The sequence below is a fragment of the Bombyx mori genome, chromosome 20 (genome assembly GCF_030269925.1).
Source record: "Bombyx mori chromosome 20, ASM3026992v2".
Lineage (NCBI taxonomy): Eukaryota > Metazoa > Arthropoda > Insecta > Lepidoptera > Bombycidae > Bombyx > Bombyx mori.
Window position 1 is genome coordinate 8,649,066 of NC_085126.1, and position 22,983 is coordinate 8,672,048.

Below are 22,983 nucleotides of genomic sequence, written 5' to 3' on the forward strand. Positions count from 1 at the left end.
CCCAAATGGGGTTCCACTAACACAATTTTTTATTTGATAAGGTGTTTTATCTTTCTTTGTTTTTGGAAATAAAATGGGCTTATTATTATTATTTATCTGTGAAAGTGTACAAATGTGGAAAAATAAAACAAAGCCGCTAGACGTAACTTTTCGGGATCCTCCAAAAAGTCCACTGAAAAAGTGTCAGTAAATGACCACCATTTTACTGAGATTATATTTCATCCCATATCATGCCACGGTTCACATTAATTAACTTCATTTCATTTCGTATCATTTTTTATATATTTAATAATATATGTATATATAAAAGATTAGGCAGTATGGTATAATGCCTTTGCCTTTCCAGTTGGAAAAATAAAACTACTACTACTATGTTAACGTCAACGGTGTCAAAGTCAACAGCACATTCTTTTTGTTTTCCAACACGTGAAACATGTGATTGTTTTATTTTGTAATAAAATATAATCTCAACTGATATTTAATTACCATTAAATTTCACCTAAGCGACGAACCTTCTCACAAAATGGAAACGGAGAACATAAGTGTTGATGATTTTTTGCCAGCTAAAAAGACGATGAAGCTTAAAAATATAAAGCGCAAAGCTACAGATGACACCGGAGATGGTATGGAGGTTGAAGAGCCCACAATTGGGGAAAGCAATCCAAAGAAGCCTAGAAGGAACCGAAAAAAACATAAAAAAAGTTCAGACCCTAATGAGAGTAAAGTTGCAATGCGAAAAGTTGCGGTCCCAGCTCACAGGTAAATTAACCTACAAAACTTCGTAAATGAACACACGAACAATTGTCATAAGGCCAAAAAGAATAATAATTGTACCATTTAATGATTGAACCACTTTGATTTAATCATGTGTCAGAGTTCAATCTGTCATGTTCTTGTTGAGTTCATTGAAAATGACGAGACATGCCACCTAACCCAGGGAGATAACTTCTGAGTTTTTCACTCGATATTCTCAGTGGGTCACGATTCAGGTCCAGTGGTAGATTCAGTAAAGCACTGCTGCTCTTCCTAGAGTAGGTGCTAGTAACTTCTCTTAGGCTGAGACCTTTAAGCTCCTACTAGTTAGGATGAAACCAAAATAACTTCTTGAGCCTACCGGAGTTCATTAACTTGAGGAAAAAAAAGAGTAGGTTCTAAGTCTAATAAAATATGTACTCATCTTCTTCAGTGACTTCTACAGAGAGAGAATAACATTGAGTAATAATGTAATAAGTAATACTGAATATATTCAATGATCGTAGATTGAAATTTTCAATGGTTTTTCTTAGGGTAATACTAATAAAATTGAGATTAAAATGGTTCTGGAGGCTTAAATTTTTATATACAATCTATTATTATTATACATAGTTCATTACAAAATATACACAAAAACTGAAAAAACTAGCTTGATCTTATTCACCTTGGCTTTGGGGTGAATCAGGTTATGTATGATAGACTTTTTCAATAGGGCTGGCACTATTTAGTTGTTAGGTAGATGCCTAACTTTAGGTAATTCACTTTTTATATCTTTAATGAGTTACAAAATTTTGATGACTAACTTAAACTATGTAATATTCTTAAACACTAAATAAAAGTAATTTTCAGTTTAACCAAGTTAAATCTAACAACTCAAAAAAAGTACTGTGACATCCCAGATTTGTCCCTATTCTACCTCTAGTCCCTATTTCCCCCAGTCTACTGTACTGAAGAAAGCTGCACGAAACTGCAATGAAATTTTTCTATTTGCACAACTATTATCCAATTGAGACTAATACCTCAAGTCTCAAGGGGGGTAGGTGGGTGTGTCACACGAGGTAGGACATGAGCTCATTCACCCATGAAAGACATATAATAATAGTATGAATTTTGTTTTAAGATATACACCACTTAAGGAAAGCTGGCTGAAGATATTTACTCCGATTGTTGAACACTTATTGCTACAAGTAAGGTTTAACACGAAAACGAGGAATGTTGAGATAAAAGTCGGACCAGAAACAAAAGATATTGCAAATTTACAGAAAGCTGCTGATTTTGTAAAGGTAATTTTTGTTATTATTAAGAGATATGGAACAAGGGACTATGAACAGTACCAATAATAGATCAGTATACCTTTAGAATTGAAGTAGCTTAACTAAAAATGTTAAGAAAATGAGTTTTATACTTTGATCTGTGTACTTATAAACATGTATCCTGAATGCATAAAATCACATTTTGTTAATTAAAAATTAAAGTTAAATAAGTTCAAAGAATACTTTCCAACTCTTTTAAATCCAATGCATACCTTAAACCACTATCCTGCCCATTTCTGCCGTGAAGCAGTAATGTGTTTCGGTTTGAAGGGTGGGGCAGCCGTTGTAACTATAGTTGAGACCTTAGAACTTATATTTCAAGGTGGGTGGCGCATTTACGTCGTAGATGTCTATGGGCTCCAGTAACCACTTAACACCAGGTGGGCTGTGAGCTCGTCCACCCACGAGAGCAATGATAAAAAAACTTTAAGGTATGCACTTTACGGCTTAAAGTATTAAAATAAAAACTGAAAAATTACAACTCTGTGGTATCTTTCTTATATAAAAAAATAAGACTTTTGTATTAAGCCTTGCAACTCTAAAGGTGCCATATATGTACCAAGAAGATCAATGTTTCATATCTGGGAACAGTTTCTTGACAACTGACTTTTTTTTTACTTTGAATGATCTTACAAATTTGACAGTGGCATCCCAATAGATTGCAATAATGCTAGTACTGAAGGTAATGGTTTCATCTTTGCCAATAAGAAACCAAAAATTGCAATGTAGATAAATGTGGAACTACTTAATACTTAAATTTCATTCTAAAAAAAACATTAACATTACCGATATAAACTTCTAATGCATTAGTTAATTATTGCTATTATTATTTAAAGAATATAATTAATCAACAATCATATTTATTTATATATACAAATAATGTCTGCATGTTTATATATGTGTTGATTGTAAAAGTACTGATGTATATTTCATCAGCTCTTATTTATAGTTGTTTTTAGAAGAAACAGTTTTTTTAAACTTCACTAAGTCTGAATGCCTTGAGAAATACAATTCAACCTGAATTGTATTTTTCTACATTTTAAAGATATCACTTATATATATATTACTAGTTATTTAGATATTTCTAGTTGGATCAATAGATAAAATGTAATTTTGTTTCTCATTTCAGGCTTTCATATATGGTTTTGAAGTTGATGATGCCTTAGCGTTGCTCCGGCTAGATGATTTATTTGTCGAATCGTTCGAGGTTAAAGATGTGAAAACACTAAATGGTGACCATTTAAGTAGAGCTATTGGTCGTTTAGCTGGCAAAGCTGGTCGAACAAAATTCACAATTGAAAATGTAACAAAAACAAGAATAGTACTAGCAGACTCAAAAATTCATATATTGGGCAGTTATCAGAATATTGCTTTGGCAAGACGGGCTATATGTAATTTGATAATGGGATCTCCGCCTTCAAAAGTTTACGGGAATTTGAGAAACGTCGCTAACAGAGTGGCTGAAAGAATATAGTTGTAAAATGTATTATAAATAAATCTATGTATTTATATGAGTGGTAATTTCATTTTGGATATTATCTAGCTTAGAGAATACATTGCAGTAAACGTCTTGGTTATTTAAGGTACTGCCCTACATATTATTGGTAAAATACAAGCATAGTAAATAAATATTGTTTTCTGTTGAATGCAGAAAACCATATTTCGGTCTCTTAATAAAAAAGATTCTTGGTAAAGGGGCTATTCCAACTGCTCACGGACTGGAAATGATTGAATTTAAATAAAACATCACATTTAATAATCATATTATATCGTTTTATTCATTATCTTGTTACAAGTCTTAATATTAATAGTATATAGCTTAAATAGCTTGGATGCTGTAATCTGTATTTATGTCAATGAATAAACCCGAAAATCTAAGATTTTACTATTGCAACTGCCGTGAACTAACAATGTGAAATATAAAATTGAGCAAAACATTTTGACATCGTCGTGTTTGGAGCATTGGTTCTCACTAAAATTTAACATACGTATTAAGCTGAATGACACCAGAATCTTTAGTGTTGATATTAGAAATAATAATAGCGACTACTAATCGGACGTGAGGTTGTCTTTTTTTATTTTACTTAGTATTTATGCAGATTTAAATGTGTAATAACCGTGGTTTATTAACTGTATTGCATATTATTGGAGAATGAAACAAAACCATTGGACGTAGCTTCTCGGGTTCTTCCAAAAAGTAGATTTCAAAATTACTTGGGTAATAACCACCATTTTACTTTCATTTTGTTTCATTTAATTTCATAGAAATTGATTCCATTTTCAAATTTATTAACTACATTTCGATTCGCTCCATATTATTTTCATATATCAGACTATGTACAATAATAATTGTATTTTTTAATACACTTGACTTTGCAACAATGGCGTCACAAGAATCCAATTGCCATACTTAAAAACGAAGACATTTTTTTAACATTGATTTTATTTGAAGTTTCATATATTTACTAAAATTTCGTTAGTCTGTCTCATTTTCAAACTGTCTTCTAATAAATTATATTATGAATTGAATATACCATCTATCTTGGCCTTGAAGGTGTCTTAATTGAGTAATTTCAAAGTTCACAGTAGAAGTTTGTATTTGAACGGTCGAGGGACTCGCGAGATGACCAGCCTCGCATCGTAGCTGAGAGAGGCGAAGGTCCAGGGCTCCACGGTGCTCCACTCACTACAGTACACGGAGTCTTCGTGCTGCTCGTAGGACTGCAGCACGCCGTCCTCTAAACTGTAAACAGGGAACTTTTAAGCATTATTATTGTTAAAGTGTTAGTCTGTGGTCAATCTGAGAATAGATTAATATTGGGGAGTGTTCTTATGTCGGTCCCTAATCGCGACGATCCTCCCCTTCTGGGGTGCCCGGAGCGGGTGAGCGCCTAACTAGTGCCGCGACCCCCCTTCTGGCTTGTAGAGGTGGGGTCGGTGGCGGGCTCCTCGTTGTTTCACTGACTGTTGTACTCGCTAATGTAAATAGTAGGGTAGTGTAGTTTTAGTTAGTTGTAGTTAGTTTTAAGAAAAAAAAACCGCAAGCAGAGGACAACACGACGCCGGAGGGCTTTGCCGCCGGGCGTAATTCCCGGAGTCTTTCAAGCCCATCGTATTATGTATATGTACATATTTTTGTCGATGTAGTGTAGCCGTACACGCTGCGAACAGCACTCCCCTCTTATTCTCGTCCTGCACCCACATCACCCCTGCCCTGTGTGGCAGGGAGCGTCTGCCCGGGTAGTGGGGTTTGCCCCGAGGCCCGTTCCGTGCCCCCGTAAGGGGGTACGACGACCCCGATAAGATTAATATTGTTTGTTTTTAATATTATTTATCTATAGTATAGTTTTGGCGAAATCTGTGATTATATTATAGAAGTAGAATAGTGTTTGACAATAGAACCATAATAAAGTTTAAACATAAAATTTCAATTAATTATAATCGAATTTCGATTACTGCGGGACCACTAGTATATAATAATATATAAAGATTTTGTACTTACATTTTCCCGGTCTTTTCGCTATCGTCGTCCGGGTCGCGGCAGATGCTAGCGGCCGCGTACAACAAGCCCCGACCATCCGAGCTGCCAGTCAACAGTAACTGTTCGTGGTAGCTGTTGTATCTTACCGTCCACACCCTGTATATAGAAACAGCGTGTTCTGACATTAGAAAAAGTTAGAAAAGAAAACTAGAGAGCGTAAATACAGATCGGATTTCTTATAGATGAACAGTAACTAAAGTAGACAAGGGGGAAAAACTAGAGAGCTTAAATACAGATCCGATTTCTTATGGGTAAACTAAGGTGTTTGTGGTGTGCCTTTTAAGTTCTTGGTTCGAATATTTTAGATGAGTGAACGAGCCCACAGCCCACCTGGCGTTAAGTGGTTACTGGAGCCCATAGACATCTACGACGTAAATGCGCCACTTACCATGAGATATAAGTTCTAAGGTCTCAGTATATTTACAACGGCTGCCCCACCCTTCAAACCGAAACGCATTACTGCTTCACCGCTATTTCTACGGTGAAGCACACCGTAGAAATAGGCGGGGTGGTGGTACCGACCCGTGCGGACTCACAAGAGGTCCTACCACCAGTAATTACGCAAATTATAATTTTGCGGGTTTGATTTTTATTACACGATGTTATTCCATCACCGTGGAAGTCAATCGTGAACATTTGTTGAGTACGTATCTCATTAGAAATATTGCTACCCGCCTGAGATTCGAACACCGGTGCATCGCTCAACACGAATGCACCGGATGTCTTATCCGTTAGGCCCGGTTTCAATCTACTATCGGTATGTAACACAACTTACCAGTGAGAGTGATCGGTTCTGTTGAATATAGGCTCTTTCCCGTTCCTATAGTCCCATATGTTCAGCGCTGCGTCATCACCCGCGCTGGCCAGGTGGAACTGGCTGTAGACAATATCAGTGTGGTTAGTGCGAGTTTTTTAACGTTCTCGATAGCGTAAAAGTTAACTCAAACTTGTATGGAGTTGGAGCGTTTGCGTACGTTAGCCGCTAGGGGCGCTGTTCCAACTGCTTACAAATTTTAGTTAACTTTTACGCTATCGAGACCGTTAAAAACTCGCTCTAAGCACACAGGTCAAAGAAGTACAATAGTCTGCCCTATTTATCTGGCTCAAAATGCACTGATCTAGAGCTACATCTTTTGAATCAATCCTGTATAATAAGCTTCTGTCGAACCCCCAGAACATAAGAGGTATTTTTAACGTAAAACTTCCGACTATTGTTATTGCGAGTGACGTAACATTTTTTATAAAACCCTTTTTTGAACAGTAGGTCGGTAATGTTTTCAAAAACTAAACTGAATAATCCTTTTTGTGTCTTGTTATGAGGATTCTTAAAATTGTAAATTGTAAGTATTGTCATACTATTGCACCATTGTAGAATTGTGATGAGTTGTGCTAACTTTTGTAATAACATGCCATAGTACATTTCATACATTTTTTTACACAGTCGAAATTGATTAAAAGTTAAAATATTCTAAAATTTCAAATTTTTTTTTATTATTTTATTTTCATATCGACGCTTGAAAGGCAAACGTGACTAAGCGACAATGCGTGAACTTTACAGTAGACTAATTTAAAGTTGAAATACCTGAAAACAAAATTTATTTTAACGAATCTAGCTAGTAGCTGTAGGATTGAAATGATTTTAATAGACCTAGAAATATATTTTTTTTGCGCATCGAATATGGTTATTGCCTATCATTTATGTACAAAGCAGTTATTGTCGCTTAGTCACGTTTGCTTTTCAAGCGTCGATATAAACTACGAATGTTGTGGTCCTATTTGGAACTGAAATTAATAGTTATGTTACTTAGGTAGCTAGTACAAAAAAAAAGTGGGGATATGTTCACATTTGTAACCACAGTATCTAATCATAGGATGTATATGGTATCAAATTACATTTTTCAAAAAAGTTAATGTGACTTTGAAAAAAAAAGGAGCTGGATTTTTTATTTTATTTTTCCCTGGGTAGTTATTGACTGGCCATGCATCGGTACCGGTTTATCGTTGAATTTTGGGACACATTGTATAATATATTATATAGATTTATGTACTTATAATTAATTAAAGTTATATGTAATCAAAGATCATGTACATTTGTATTTTATTATAAATATATAAAAAAATATATTTGAAAATTACCTTATTAGATATTGAACTAAAACGCAGACAATACTGTCGGATAACTATTGTTTTTTTTTCTCTAACAATCACGCCACGTTAACTGGTCCTGTGCTAAATTCGTAAAGAACTTGTGTTACAGGTACCAGATAACGAAAATGAATGTAAGATTTTTATTAAACACATATATATCTATAATATACATCCATAACCCTGGAAAAGATATTTTATATTTATCATACAAATATCTTCCCTTGGCGGGATTCGAACCCGCGACCCCCTTGGGTAGTGACCATGTCACTTACCACTACACCAGACAGCCGTTAAAATTCTATTTCAGTAATTTATTAAAATTAAGTTTGTAGCATGACGATTTTTACTGGGGCCGCATCCAATGAATTTGCCACGGGCCCCTGATAGCTCCGCCACAGCAAGCTGCATTCAATAGGTGATGTCCACGAGCAACGGTAACGCGCCACCAAGTAATTTGTGAGGTCGTCTACTTATTTTATGTATTTAAAAAATGCCTTTGTTTTCTGATGGCAGACAACGACTTCGTTGTGCATTGCTGAGGTCCATGAGCGACGGTAACCATTTATAATCAGTTGGGCCGTATGCTAGTCTGCCTACAAAAGGCAATAAAAAAAAAGTGGACTTATTTTAGGGAAAACATGTTTCTGTGTTATTTACCGATTCGGATTGAAGTCTAGATCCCGAACTAATTGTCTATGCGCGTTGTCTATGCTCCAAGATGGTTTCGAGCAGTCAGTGCGCGTGTCGAAGCATTTTATGTGCATATCTTGCAGAACAGCAAACTGTTGATATGAAACCAAAGAAACCAATTATTCTTTTATCTTCTTAATATAACTAGTCAGGTCATAAGTATTGTCACACAGTAAAAACTTTTCTTTTAGATTGCTGCCCACAAAAAAGTTTATTGAATTCGAATTTCGAATTGTTCATGAAAATAAAAATGTATACTTTTAGAATTTTACTCATTTTTAAATATGGAGTGAACGTTTAAAGAAGACCGTGTTGCAGTTATTGCGTTGCATCGTTGCGGTTACGCGCCAATTCAAATTTTTAACATACTGAAAAATTTGAATATAACCAAGAGATTTGTTTATCGTACCATCAAACGATACAATGAAGACTCTAGTGTAGATGACAGGTCAAGAAGTGGTCGCCCTCGGTCTGTTAGGACTCCAGCAGTGATAAAAGCTGTGAAGGCGCGAATTCAAAGAAATCCCAAACGTAAGCATAAACTGTTGGCCCTTCAGATGGGGTTAAGCAGAACCACGGTGAAAAGGGTGTTAAATGAAGACTTAGGGCTTCGGGCATGTCGAAGAAAAACAGGACATCGTTTGAATGCTGGTCTAATGGACCTGAGACTGAAGAGATGCCGCGCTTTGTTGAAGCGGTACGCGGGAAAAAAATATCGGGAAATTCTTTTTTCGGATGAAAAAATTTTTACCGTAGAAGAGAGCTACAACAAACAAAATGATAAGGTGTACGCACACAGTAGTGAAGAAGCGAGCAACCGTATTCCGCGTGTCCAACGAGGTCATTTTCCATCCTCGCTCATGGTATGGTTGGGAGTTTCTTATTGGGGCTTAACAGAGGTACATTTTTGTGAGAAAGGTGTAAAAACGAATGCAGTTGTGTATCAAAATACAGTCCTGACGAACCTTGTGGAACCTGTTTCTCATACCATGTTCAATAACAGGCACTGGGTATTCCAACAAGATTCGGCGCCAGCTCATAGAGCGAAGAGCACACAAGACTGGCTGGCGGCGCGTGAAATCGACTTCATCCGGCACGAAGACTGGCCCTCCTCCAGTCCAGATTTGAATCCGTTAGATTACAAGATATGGCAACACTTGGAGGAAAAGGCGTGCTCAAAGCCTCATCCGAATTTGGAGTCACTCAAGACATCCTTGATTAAGGCAGCCGCCGATATTGACATGGACCTCGTTCGTGCTGCGATAGACGACTGGCCGCGCAGATTGAAGGCCTGTATTCAAAATCACGGAGGTCATTTTGAATAAACTTTAGTGTCATAAGAATCTATGTTTTGTTAAGTTCATTTTGGTATATGAATGGTTACATAATGAATAAACTTGTTTCAATTATTTTACATCAAACATGTGACAGAATTTATGACCTGACTAGGTATATAAACTACGTGTCACATTATTTGTCCGCGATGGACACCTAAACTACTGAACCGATTTTAACTTATTTTTTTTTAAATAAGGGGTTTGATCCAATTTAGGCCATAGGATGGTTTTTATTTCGATTAATGGTCATAATATTTATTAATTAACAATAAAATGATTTCTTATGTTGATTATTGTTATTAATTGTATGTTTCATAAGTCTAAAACAGATGGCGCCTTAAATCAGTTTTTACAGACAATTGTAATACTGTCTGACATTAATATCTCATAGATGGCGCTGTGTTAAAATACCAAAGTTTCACATAAGCTACAATTTAAAGGCATAAACACCACGTGTTGCTGAGACTAAAGTATAAGTGAAATTTATTTCGTAGTAAACGAAATACAGTGTAATCCAATTGGTCTTACTTTGTTAAGTTATGGTATTAGCATAGCCAGCCGCGTGTTTTTTTAGAAACAAAAACCTTAGCCATAGCAACGTGTGGTCGGGTCTTCTAGTTATATTATATTACTTTACTGTACATTTTAAGTGTTAACTATGTTTACCAAGGGAAAATCAATTCTAGGCATTTATAGATAGAGGTCATGTGTCCTGAGAATGTCTAGAGGTGGTGCCATTGCAAAGCATACAAGCCAGAGGAAGAATTGTCGAAATTAAAAGATCTGGAAAATAATATTATAATAATATGTCGTGTCATGTCTATGATTGTTCTTGATTATGGTCCCAGATAACATAGCCTGGACAGTTCCGAGCCTGTTTTTATGGCTATATTTTTTTTTAATGTCCTGGACGTTTGAGCCGAACGTCTATTTAACAATTATTGTTTAATAACAGTGAAATGGAATGTAATTTAATGAAATTGTTGTTAACTACGAGATAATATGAAACTATGGGAATTTACGGAGTGCAAATTCGTTTTTTGGTTTGATGATTTGTGCATCTTAGAAGAAACATTTAATATTAAAAAAAAAAACAATTTCCTTAACGTCATAATTGACGCCAAGAAGCCTGTGTATCACGACGCAGTAGCCCTAAAGATGAGTAAGCCATGATTTTAGAACGCACCTGAGTGTGACCTTGATGCGGGTTCCACTTGCCGGCGGTGAGCTTGAGCCTGGTCCGACCGTCAGATTTCATGCTGCACACCGCAGCTCCAGAGCTCACGTCGTGTACCCTCACGCTGGACTCGTATACGACACCCAAGCGCCCCGCGTCCGTAGGATGCCACTCAGCGCAACGGATCTCCTCTTCGGCCTTCTAGATTTTTTTTATGACACATTGTATGCGAGAGCACTGAGTTCTGGCCCATTCAGTCTGCAGATATCGTGGGGACAGAGAAACTAAAGGTCGTAGATAAAAAATAATATATCCTACTATAACCCTATGGTCAGAATGGTCAGGAAGTATAACGATTTGGCTAAATGTCACAGAGACTTTGATATTTTTTAACCTTGAGTCTAGCTCAAAGGATATGCCAGATGTATTTTTTTATTACCCTGGAAGGCAAACGAGCACACGGCCCACCTGATGGTGAGTGGTTGCCGTCGCCCATGGACTTCAGCAATGCCAGGGACAGAGCCAAGCCGCTGCCTACCGTACAGTGGCCAGTTGTCGATATTGAATGTGTGAGAATTAATCTTGATCATGTTATAGCCTGGAAAGGGATTAATGTTTGTGTTGGTTGTATTGTAGTTATCTAAATAATGGATACTTCTTGTTGTTTTTTTCTTTCACTGGAACCCGTAATTTTATTTGTAATTTTGTTGAAGTGAAAACTTCTTTAGAATCGTTGTGATTTCAAACCGGATGCAACGGAAAAAACGACAGGTAAGAGACACAAATACAAAAATGTGTAGGATGAAGCCAGCAAAGAATGAGACAGAAATATACATACTATTTAATACAGCGTCATCTGTGAGATTTTTTAATACTAACGTGTGTATGAAAGCTCTTGTAGTGAATTTTAATTTAGGATTATTATACGTGAAATTAAAATATCAATTCACAGAGGGCGCTATCTTACAATTATTTACTAATGACAAAATTTTACATATACTTAAGACGTTTAGGATAATTGTATTTTAATTTTGGAATTTTTCACTTCTACCACGTGTGAATTGCACACATGTTTTTTTTTTTGTTTTAAATAACTAATTTAGAGGCTCGCTCGTTATGTACATTAATATGGGTTTGCTGAGTGCATGTATGATTTAGATTGAAGTCCAGATTTAGTTACTATTTGTATGATTTAGTTCATATGTAATGTAGTGTAATGATTGTGATTTCTTTTGTGCATCAATGAAAATAAATAAAAAAAGATTACAACATTTCATTGTATAATGTTTCAAATGTACAATCACTGTCATTCTTGTAACTAAGCAAAAAAACATATTTTCTATATGTAAATAATGAATTCAATATGAAAGTAACGTGAGGGAGGGTCATCCTAAAAAAATTGTATGGGTCTGAGGGTTGAGATGTTGTATGATGGGCTTGAATAGTAAAAGAAATCATGCTGCATCGACCCTACGCAGTGGAATAAGAGCAAAAAGAAGAAGAACAAATAACTAATAGAAATCGAATATAATAGAAAAAATAAGCCTGGAAGATTTAAAAACTAAAATAAATTTGAATTTAGAATACCTATAGAATAATATTTTTTTTCGGTAATCTCAATATGCTTGACTATTATCCAAATCGGTCCTTATCGATTTCAGCAGTATTTGACTTAGATTTTTATTAAGAATTGTATTTAAAGTTCTTACCTCTGGTTTAATGGTTACTAGTAATTCCAAGTCTTCAGCATTACGTCCTTGTAATGAGCTTAATTCGTCCAGATCCTTGGGAATGACCTATAAAAGAATCATAAGCAAATATCATTGACAGTAAATTGAAATCGCCGATTATTAAATAACCAATTGTGAATAAAAAGGGGAAATGGTTTGAAGTTTCATACTTAAGAAATCCTTTCTTCCATCAAAATTCATACATATGTGAAGTACGTATTTCCTTAAATTAATGCCTGCCTGTCGAGTTTAAATGCTGATAGACAAATTGTTCAATAAGGGTTCACAGCACACATTATTCTTTGATCTTAGTCCTTCCTTTTGGATGGTGACTATCAATCTAATGAACATAATATGGTGATTATTCCTAGAATTAATTAATTTATTACTAATGTAAAATGAATACTCACTTGTAATGTAGGAAGCTTGAAGATAGATACCCCCATAGTGCACTGCAAGGTATTAGGGTCATAGGTGTTATGAGTTGTGACGAGATTAGCAGCATCATGTGGTGAACAACGAAGGTGCCATATCTCTCCGATGTCATGTTTGAAGACCTGTACAATTAAAATTAAGTTTTTTTTATTTATCTAAATTTTTAGAGAAGTATATCAGTGGTAGACCAAATTTAGACTAATATTATATACACAGGATTTGATTACAATTTATGAATTCAAATAAGATCAAACAATGTAATACTGTCTAAAATTGCATTTGCTAAATCTCATTTAAAATCTTATTGTTCTGTTTATATTTATTGAATGCAATAAAATTTACTTTGTGTGTTTCAAAGACTTCAAGTTCTCTTTCCGAAGGAGTTTAATTTATTGTTGATAAATATAATTCTTAATTTTGTAGCCATAATAGACTTCTGAAACAGTTCTATTTAAAAAATCGCACATATGCCAACTGGTACTGAAATCTATAATAAGCTTCTCCTTCTTCTCCTTTCTGTCCTATTACCCTCTGCTGAGGTGTAGGGCTCGAAACAAATTCTTCCATTTGCATCAGTTTTGGGTAGTCTGTTCTACCTCCTCCCACCACAAGCTTAATTATACAAAATTAAATCTTAATAGTTCTAAGTTTACGATATAAAGAATATCAGAGTAAAAATTGTTTTTTTATCTGACCTTAGTATGCAAGGCTCCAGTATCTTCCTCTAACTCAACAACATGTACTTGGTTCGAGTTCGGTTTGAGGCTCTGTGTGCCAATCAAGAACCTTATTGCCTCACTTTCAGCATATTGTGGTGATAACGATCTAGTCTGAAACACAATATATCTTTTTCAGATCAGTGATTTCTAGCCTACCAGGTATTGTGATTACTAGGATAATAGATATAACAAAGTGAATTCCACCATCAGGTTGTCAGGAATTCTACAGTTCAAACCGGAACTGGTTTGCAACAGAAAAAGGCAGTTTAACATAATTTAACTTACAATTTTGTCACTGTTAGACAATTTACAAACAATACTCTATTTACGTATTTCAAGTACGCGTCAAATCTATAGTCTATAGCATTAAGAAAGTAGTTTAATACATCCGAGTGATAAGTGATGTTTTTGGTACATTTTCAAACTTGGAATTAGGATTTTTAAAATTTAATTAAGGGATAAGAAATTTCTCATTTTATTTTTACCTGATGCTCAAGTCCGTATATGATGGAGTTTCCATCCTCCATTGTGATTAATGTTTAAGTTGTATTTTACATTAAATTAGTAACCGTAACAGGTGCGAAGAAGGTTGAAGGTTCCTCTGTTTCGATTATAAATTATAATAGGTATGACCCAAATTGTCAGACGTTATATCAACTGTTCGAAAATTATCTGAAATACGGATTTTAAATTATTTTTCCACAGATACGAAACCTTAGCAGCATAATCAAAATAAATAATTAAATAAAATACTTCAACATGTGTTATTCCATTAAATACAAATAAGGATAAAAACTACACTTTGAGACTTTTTTAAACAACTTTTTGTCAGAAAATATACGAAGAAACAAATGAAAAATAATGAAAATTCATCAAATTTGTTATTGTTTTTTTTTGCTGGATTCGTTCATTGGACAGGCGAAGGGAATAATGCCAATTCTGTCAAAAGTGTCAAAGTGTTTGATAACGAAATGAAATAAGGTAAGATAAAACGACATCGTAGGTGTTGGATGTGATCAAATTAAATTATTGGAAATTAAAGTTTTGGGAATTTGCTTAGCGTTCATTGGAACGTTCATCAGTCATCAATAATAGCATTCCGTTGTTTTCTTATTTACTAACTAAAATTCATATTAACTGTTTGCTATTTTCTTTTTTTTAAGCTCTCTTTTATTTTTTGCGGCCACTTTTAACGGCTTAAAGTATTTGGCATCAAAAACAAAGATAAGTTTAAAAGTTTTTTATTTACTTATGTAAATATAATACATTGTGTGAAATACGGTAATAAGACTTTTTTGTAAAAACTGGCGCCACACTGAGACTTTGCCGGCACATAAAAGTGCCGCTACTTAGAAATTGAGGGGATTGAGAGGGCAAATAAAATTGCAACTATTTTTGGCAATTATTTTCTCGTAAGCTTTAATATTCATCTCCAAATATCGTTTCTATGAGCCTAGTGACAGTTAGATATAAAGATGCCAAGGCTGATCGTGGGACGTCTTGTGAACCCATACGGGTACATACCATCACCCTGCCTATTTCTGCCGCAAAGGCGAATGCGTTGCGATTTGAAGGGCGGGGTCACCGTTGTACTATAGAACTGGGACTTAGAACTCATATCTCAAGTTAGGTAAGCATGCAGGTGTGGCGAAACATTTGGTGCCGTCACGCGCATGTGCGACCGAAAAAAACTAGGAGGCAAGAAAAAGTAGGTATTAAAATAAACATATTTTTTTAAGCGTCCTAAATAACCATCCAGTAACCATCAAACTCTCAGTACTAGATTGTTCTACCAAAGCCTTTTTCGGCTTTGTCTTAATTGATCACTTTGACTTATGGCGAAATCGCTTACGCCTGTATAAAAGAGTTAAAAGAAAAATATTAATTTTAATTACACAAGCAATGAAACGTAGTACGTTGTAGTACGCCTAAGTATTATAATGTATGACACAGCGGATATCGTATGAGAATGGACCGGAACCGCTAGCGATAAGTGTGGTATAGCCGTGGGAACATCCTGATTGTGATATCAACGCAGGCGCTTAGATTACGGTCGAGCACGATAGACGCTCGTGCTTAATTGAGGCATCAAATACTTCGTTCTAAATAAATTCTGATCGTGCTCCCATAGATAATACACATAATATTAAAGATGTGTACTGGCCAGTATCGGTGATGCGTGATAACGCTGTGAAAAGAGTTTTGAAACTTAGGTTCGTTTTAAAAAAATTAAAATAAATAGGTTATTAGGTTCTACCTATAGACAGATCTATAGATATCTATATTTAAAAATTTTTAGGCGATGTGACCGATTTCTATGAAATTTTCAGAACATCTCGAGAATAAGAGATAAAGTATCATCATCAACGCACGAATTATTGGCACCCGTGCAGTTTCGATAAGTGTGTATATTTTGTACATTTAGTAACAATCACTGAGACTGACGGAGACTGACTCAGTGGTGCAGTAGTTAGCACTCCTGACTGTTGCGCTGAAGGTCGTGGGTTCGGTTACCGCATGGGGCAAACATTCATGTGATGAACAGGTATGTTAGCTCTTTGTCTAGGTGTACATTATCTATGTCTTTTTCCCCCCCTATCTAAGCTGATAGCCTTGAGAGGCTATTTCAGTGTAATCTTAACTAGTAGGTGAGCTCACGGGGCTCAAACCGGAGAGTTGCTAACACTGACCCTAGCAAGAGCAGTGCTTCGCAGAATCTACCACCAGATCGAAAACGCGACCCACTGAGAAGATCTGGCGAGAAACTCAGTGGGCTGTGTCTATGGGTTAATTCAGTCGTCGAGCCCTTCGTCGCAAGCGACGGGTTCGACGAGGACGGTGACCGGTGCTTGTGGTTCTATATGTAGGAGACGGTCATTAGTTTGGTAGCAAAATGAAGCGCAGCACGTTTCCCGAGAGATGACAACACGATCTTAATGTCGTCGGAGCTCGGCTAACTTCATGATACAACAGAGCCTCGCCGATGGAGGCGCGTATAGACGCCATTCAAACTTACCAACCAGCCTTCTTAAAGAGCGGTGCCTCCGTCCTAAGAATGATTTTCAGATGTAACTATATGAACGAGAACTCATTAAATGCGAAAATCGTGGTATGAGCTTGTTATATAGTAAAATAGTGTTTATAACGTTGATACGCCGGAAAGTTTAATACATAGTATGTAATGACGATTCTAAGAAAAGCACAAAACAATATAGCTACCTACGCTATTCGCAACCGCAGTTAATAATGATTCAATCGTAAAAATATGACGTGTTAACCCGCCACAGATCATCGTAAAAATGTATTTTAGGTGGGAAAACGAAAAAAATAATGCGATAAAATTAAAAACAGCGGAAAGTACACAAACATCCGCGCTCTACTGTGACGTGTTTTGATTTATGGGATTATTTGAACGTGTAGGACGATAATGTACTTACCCCGGTAACTTATGATATGTCCTTCTTCAAACGAGGCTTGTGGAGAGTATTAAGCGGTAGGCAGCGGCTTGGCTCTGCCCCTGGCATTGCTGAAGTCCATGGGCGACGGTAACCACTCACCATCAGGCGGGCCGTATGCCCGTCTGCCTACAAAGGCAAAGTCCTTGGGCGACGGTAACCACTCACCATCAGGTGGGCCGTATGCCCGTCTGCCTACAAAGGCAATAAAAAATAATAATAATAACCGTACTCGTCAAACTCGGCAAAGAGTTCGATGGGAAACCTAACTCATGCATCAGCCCACTGAGTTTCTCACCGGATCTTCTCAGCGGGTCGCGATTTCGAGTAGATTCCGGCAGTAGATTCATTCGCGAAGCAGCTGCTCTTGAGTTGTTAGGTCTCCTCTCCTGGCTGAGCCTTTGCTCGCCCGCATGTCCTGGTGAAACTAGAAAGGCCTCCGGGTCACCAGTAAGTAATACTTCAATCATTTAAAAATGTACCTCTAAAAATATATTACTTAAAACGACGCAATCGTATTTCATTATTGACTGACTAGCGACCCGCCCTCGCTTCGCTTCGGAAACATTAAAGCACACATGAAACAAATAAAAAAAAAAAAAAAAAAAAAAAAAGTAGCCTATGTTCATCAGGGACAATGTCGGCTTCTAATGGAAAAAGAATTTTTCAAATCGGTCCAGTAGTTTCGGAGCCTATTCGAAACAAACAAACAAACAAATCTTTCCTCTTTATAATATTAGTATAGATATAGACTAAATTAAGACTAAAAAACGAGGTAGAAATGTTGAACGCTTCGAAAATGACTACCTTCGAATGATTAAAAGTACCAATGTTTTTTTTTTATTGGCCTTTTAGGCAGACGAGCACACGGCCCACCTGATGATGGTTTAACGGCCGCGCCGTGTAGTGGTAAGTGACATGGTCACTACACAAGGGGGTCGCGGGTTCGAATCCCGCCAAGGGAAGATATTTGTATGATAAATATAAATGTCTTTTCCAGGGATATGGATGTGTATTAAAATATATGTATGTATGTGTATAATAAAAATCTTACATTTATATCCGTTGTCTGGTACCTGTAATACAAGTTCTTTACGAACTTATCACGGGACCAGTTAACGTGGCGTGATGGTTAGTAAATATCTATTTATTAAAAAAAAAAAATGGTTACCTTCGCCCGTGGACGTCAGCAATGCCAGGGGCAGAGCCGCTGCCAGCAAATTGTCGCTTTGAGGTTTTATGTTGATACTAGACGGTTGTAATATCGATAAGTTATTGTTATTGGCAGCGTTCGCGGCCTATACTCGTCGAAATCAGCTATCTTCTTAAGGAAATGACATACCCACCTGGTGCAGGGATGACTTGTGAAGGGTGGCCGTCAAGAAATAAACGAGGAAAGCAGAAGAGCAGGATCAGCGTCCTCGTCAGGATCAGGATCATTATCATCAGCCCCCAGTAGTGGTGACGGTGTATCCACTACGTGTTCCCGAATGACTTTCACGGTGATTGTAAATTTCAGTAATTCGATACACTGCATCTGAATGGCCACATTGGATAGTTATAGTACCGTTAGTTTTATCAACTATTTTGTTGTATTTTTTTTAAAATAATTTTATTATTTTACCGTGGATTTTTTCCGTGATTAAAGATTAACAGCAATGAGCTAAACAATAAGGCATATAATTTGCAATTACTATTGTGACACTGTGTTACTGTGACAGAGATCAATGGAAAGGACTGGAGGCGGCCTTCACCCGAGGATTGATTCTTATCCAATAACAAAATCTAGCTCTTACTAACATTTAGACAATAAGCAAAACATTAATAACTAACTAAACATTAACAAACAAATACCACATTTGAAATGAAAGTTTAGGATAAGGAAATACAGGCTTTTTATTTATTATTTGATACTGTAACAACACACTCCTTCAAAAATATTATACAGTACTATAAAAAAATATAACTCGTAGTCCGAACCTAAAAGATCGTCGCCTAGCGCCAGACTGAGCGCCAGACTGAGTTTAAAAAAAAAAAACACAAACAAAACTTGACTTAGCAACTGGCCGGTGTTCGTACAGAAAAAAAAAATGCATTGGAATATGCGAATTCTAAATTTAGACCGACTATTCCTGTTAGAGCATGGGGCATGCGATCGTAAAAAGCGCATTAAGGGTAAGGATATACTTCTGATACGCGACGTCGCGCCGCCTCAGACGACAGACTGTAAATGTTTGCTTTAAAAACATTAGTGGATAGTACAGCGGTCAAAGTGAAGGTTCATTTGACATGGCATGTAAATGGTAAATGCAGAAACATTGTCTCCTTATGTATCCCTGTTTGTTCTTAAATGAATGACTAAATGACTTTACCGCACATGTAACTCATATTAATGTACGTCAATTATAGCAGTATCGATTTTAATAATGTCCTTCGAATGTGTTACCGATGTTTTTTTTGTTTTGTTCATTCAAAATCGATAAGGCTCTTAAATATTTCAATGGGCGTTTGATGTCGGAATCTTATTCGATTATATACGTACTCAATTTATTTTACAGGCTTATTTACTGTCGGACATTCGAGAATGCACCATAAAGTTTAAAAGTAATGTCTCCGAGAAATGCGAAACAAAATAATCAAAAAGAAATGTTAAATTTGAGCACGGAATTCCAGTTAATGTGTTATTAAATTTTAGAAATCCCCTAAAATATTACTGTACATATTCCTGCATAGGTTCAAAACTGTAAGATATCGCGGTGCACGCAATGGAATGTCACGACGGGCCGGGACGATGCAAAGAATGCAGGTGACGGCTATGTCAGATGTCACTGTCATCAGGAGTACCGTGTGCTTAGTGCGAGTTTTTTAAGGTTCTCGATAGCGTTAAAGTTAACTCAATTTTTTATGGAGTTGGAACTTTTGCCTACGTTTGCCGCCAGGGGCGCTGTTCCAACTGTAGAAGTCGTCGTGGCCTAAAGGATAAGACGTCCGTTGCATTCATGTTGAGCGATGCACCGGTGTTCGAATCTCAGGCGGGTACCAATTTTTCTAATGAAATACGTACTCAACAACTGTTCACGATTGACTTCCACGGTGAAGGAATAACATCGTGTAATAAAAATCAAACCCGCAAAATTTTAATTTGCGTAATTACTGGTGGTAAGATAATTACTTGTGAGCAGCTATTAGCAAATCCCACCACTCCTGGCTGAGCCTTTGCTCGCCCACCTGTCCTGGTGAAATTGGAAAGGCCTCCGAGCTACCAGTAATACTTCAATCCTAAAAAAAAAAAATTAATTGATGAAACGTTAGCTGTATTCGATCGGAATGTCTCCCGCAACATTTTCCTGTAGTCCAGTAACGCAGACGGCGTACGAAAACCGAGTCGTAACTCAATCGTCGATAGTTTTAAACACGTTTAGTAGGTAGACTAAACACGGATTTTGTGCTAAAAATAAAATTTTATGTTCGTCGTATTTCTGCCGTGGAACAATCACGCGTTCCGGTATAAAAATGTAAGGATCTCCATTGTTTCAATGCAAAAAAAGATGGCGGCTGTTTCATAATTTTTTTTTTATGTTTTTATTTTTATTCTCCTTATTGTTCCCTAACCAGTATTATTGTTCACCGTGGATTTGTTTTGGTAAACATTATAATACTCCACTGTGTGGTATATGTTTATTTGCATTTAAATATTTCTTTTCTCCTACCTCGGCTGATAGCCTTGAGAGGCTATTCCAGCGTAACCTTAGTTAGTAGGTGAGCTCACGGGGCTCAAATCGGAGTGATGCTAACACTGACCCTAGCATGAGCAGTGCTTCGCAGAATCTACACTGGATCGGAAAAGCGACCCACTGAGAATATCCGGCGAGAAACTCTGTGGGCTGTCTGTGGGTTAATTCGCTCGTCGAGCCCTTCGTCGCAAGCGACGGCTTCGGCGAGGACGGTGACCGGTGCTTGTGGTACCTAAAAGCACCGTTAATGGATCGGGAGGATCCGTTATGACGTGTTTTGGGCTGTATTTTATATTTTTCAGAGCTTGTTTTCTTTAACTTAAAGTGCTCATTGCTATCCAATTAATTTAAAAAGCTTGGCTAGTTAGAACTCGCATGTTAGTTCGCCTTCCTTATCTTTTTTTTATTTTATTTTTATTGCTTAGATGGTTGGACGAGCTCACAGCCCACCTGATGTTAAGTGGTTACTGGAGCCCATAGACATCTACAACGTAAATGCGCCACCCACCTTGAGATATAAGTTCTAAGGTCTCAGTATGGAAGTAAGAACCGCGAGTCCAAGCGCCACGAAAATACGACGCTCTGCGTTCGAAAAATCGTAAAAATAGTCAAAAGTTCTCGGATATTGACGTGCTATACATCAAAAGAAGCGGAAAGTGAAGGCGCACATGCCTGTGAAAATCTCATGACTTTTAGTGTTGTGGCCACAAAAAAAAAAAATCGGCAAAAAAGTGATTTTTGTGAAATTTGGAAAATAAAAAGTTGTCTATCTCGCGATTTTCAGCGATGACCCACATTTTTTGAATTGTGGAACGAAGGGCATCCTGGTGCTCTACAATCCTGCCAACTTTCAGATTTCTCTTGTGTAGGATCACAGAGAGACAGCCAGAAAAACAAAAACCACGTGGCAACGTGGTCATTGACTCCGTACCGCCAGATCATTTTTCTGAACGAGGCTTTGGAGACACCAAGGAGAGCAGCTGGGAGGCACCTTCAGATTGAAAATCTGACAAGTGTTGACGGAGATAGAGACTCGGAAAGTTTAGCGCAGTTTTGTTTTTTATTATAAGTGTTTTTATTTAAATTTTTCAGTGACAACATAGGTCTATTTTTTGTATATTTGCTGGCCCTATGCTGTTAAATATTTTTGTAGAAAAATTAGATTTTTAGGACGAGCGGTTTCCGTGCGCGATAATTCAGAACTAAGTTACCAACCGCAAAAAGACAAAAAACGCTTGTTTCTTGGAAACAGCGTGAGTTGGGAAATTTTAGGTCAGACTGCATATATTATAACAATATATGTAACTAGCCCCCTACATTTATTTTATTTTTTAGTTTTTATTTTTATTGTACCATATTTATTCAAAAAAAAATTTTTTTTTAAATAGTTTTGACTTGATTTAGATAGTTTGACTTGACTGGATCCCCCCTATACAGGGATCCCAAAATATCAATTTGACTTTGAGTACCCGTCGACCCTCGTACCCTCACCGTAAAATGTTCGGCATCAGAACACCAGTTAAAAAACCAAACGGCAGTGAGGACAAGTCTGAATTCGAAGGACAGCCAGGTCCGTCTGTAAGGCGCAGCATTGGTGATTGGCCCCCCATAGTCGAAAAAGAGCAGCAAAGGCCAAAAACACCATCTCCACCAAAAGCTGTGCCTCAGCCGCTCCCTCCTAGGCCTAAGACCAAAGCGTTGATCGCCCAGGAAGCAAAAGCTGACCCACGGAGACAGGCGGCAAGAGTCAGTGACAGCCCGCCAATTACAGTCCCGTCGAGATTTCCGAGCAAAACCGCAGAGGCTAAAGCGTGCCTTATGAAAAGCAAGGCGGAGCTCGAAATCTCCAAAAACCTAAAACGGGAGATAAAAGAAGAAGTCTTTAGGTCAATCGAACGGCTCTACCAGCTGGTGAAAGAAGCCGAAGGCGAAAAGGCTTCCCAAGCCACCA

The 22,983-nt window shown here is 37.0% G+C and overlaps 2 protein-coding genes and 1 long non-coding RNA gene across 3 annotated transcripts; 2 read left to right on the forward strand and 1 right to left on the reverse strand.

Annotated features, from left to right (window-relative positions):
- The first annotated feature begins 90 nt into the window (after positions 1 to 90).
- Positions 91 to 3,577, forward strand: LOC101745618 (RNA-binding protein pno1). The gene is made up of 3 exons (XM_004927593.5): positions 91 to 759; positions 1,874 to 2,036; positions 3,196 to 3,577. The coding sequence occupies exons 1-3, from the start codon at positions 524 to 526 to the stop codon at positions 3,538 to 3,540; spliced, it is 744 nt and encodes a 247-aa protein (XP_004927650.2). The 5' UTR covers positions 91 to 523; the 3' UTR covers positions 3,541 to 3,577.
- Positions 3,578 to 3,817: 240 nt separating this feature from the next.
- LOC101745767 (EARP and GARP complex-interacting protein 1) lies at positions 3,818 to 14,831 on the reverse strand. The gene is made up of 10 exons (XM_004927594.5): positions 14,597 to 14,831; positions 14,329 to 14,515; positions 13,820 to 13,954; positions 13,100 to 13,246; positions 12,669 to 12,755; positions 10,969 to 11,160; positions 8,413 to 8,537; positions 6,383 to 6,484; positions 5,569 to 5,703; positions 3,818 to 4,809 (listed from the first exon to the last, which is right to left on the reverse strand). Exons 2-10 carry the CDS (start codon positions 14,368 to 14,370, stop codon positions 4,647 to 4,649), a joined length of 1,128 nt encoding a protein of 375 aa, XP_004927651.1. The 5' UTR covers positions 14,371 to 14,515; positions 14,597 to 14,831; the 3' UTR covers positions 3,818 to 4,646.
- Positions 14,832 to 15,006: 175 nt separating this feature from the next.
- On the forward strand, positions 15,007 to 18,969 carry LOC134200782 (uncharacterized). Its single transcript, XR_009975841.1, has 2 exons — positions 15,007 to 16,388; positions 18,587 to 18,969. It is a non-coding gene; the product is annotated as an uncharacterized LOC134200782 (long non-coding RNA).
- The last annotated feature ends 4,014 nt before the right edge of the window (positions 18,970 to 22,983 follow it).

Bases quoted from the DNA above. Each gene is read 5' to 3' on its own strand.
- LOC101745767 (XM_004927594.5), bottom strand. From the start codon at position 14,370: ATGGAGGATGGAAACTCCATCATATACGGACTTGAGCATCAG. The intron at 13,247-13,819 runs GTCAGATAAAAA...TTAATTGTACAG, and splicing joins CTGGAGCCTTGCATACTAAG to GTCTTCAAACATGACATCGG. The intron at 6,485-8,412 runs GTAAATAACACA...TATTGTCTACAG, and splicing joins CTAGACTTCAATCCGAATCG to CCAGTTCCACCTGGCCAGCG.
- LOC101745618 (XM_004927593.5), top strand. From the start codon at position 524: ATGGAAACGGAGAACATAAGTGTTGATGATTTTTTGCCAGCTAAAAAG. The intron at 760-1,873 runs GTAAATTAACCT...TTTTGTTTTAAG, and splicing joins GTTGCGGTCCCAGCTCACAG to ATATACACCACTTAAGGAAA. The intron at 2,037-3,195 runs GTAATTTTTGTT...TTCTCATTTCAG, and splicing joins AAGCTGCTGATTTTGTAAAG to GCTTTCATATATGGTTTTGA.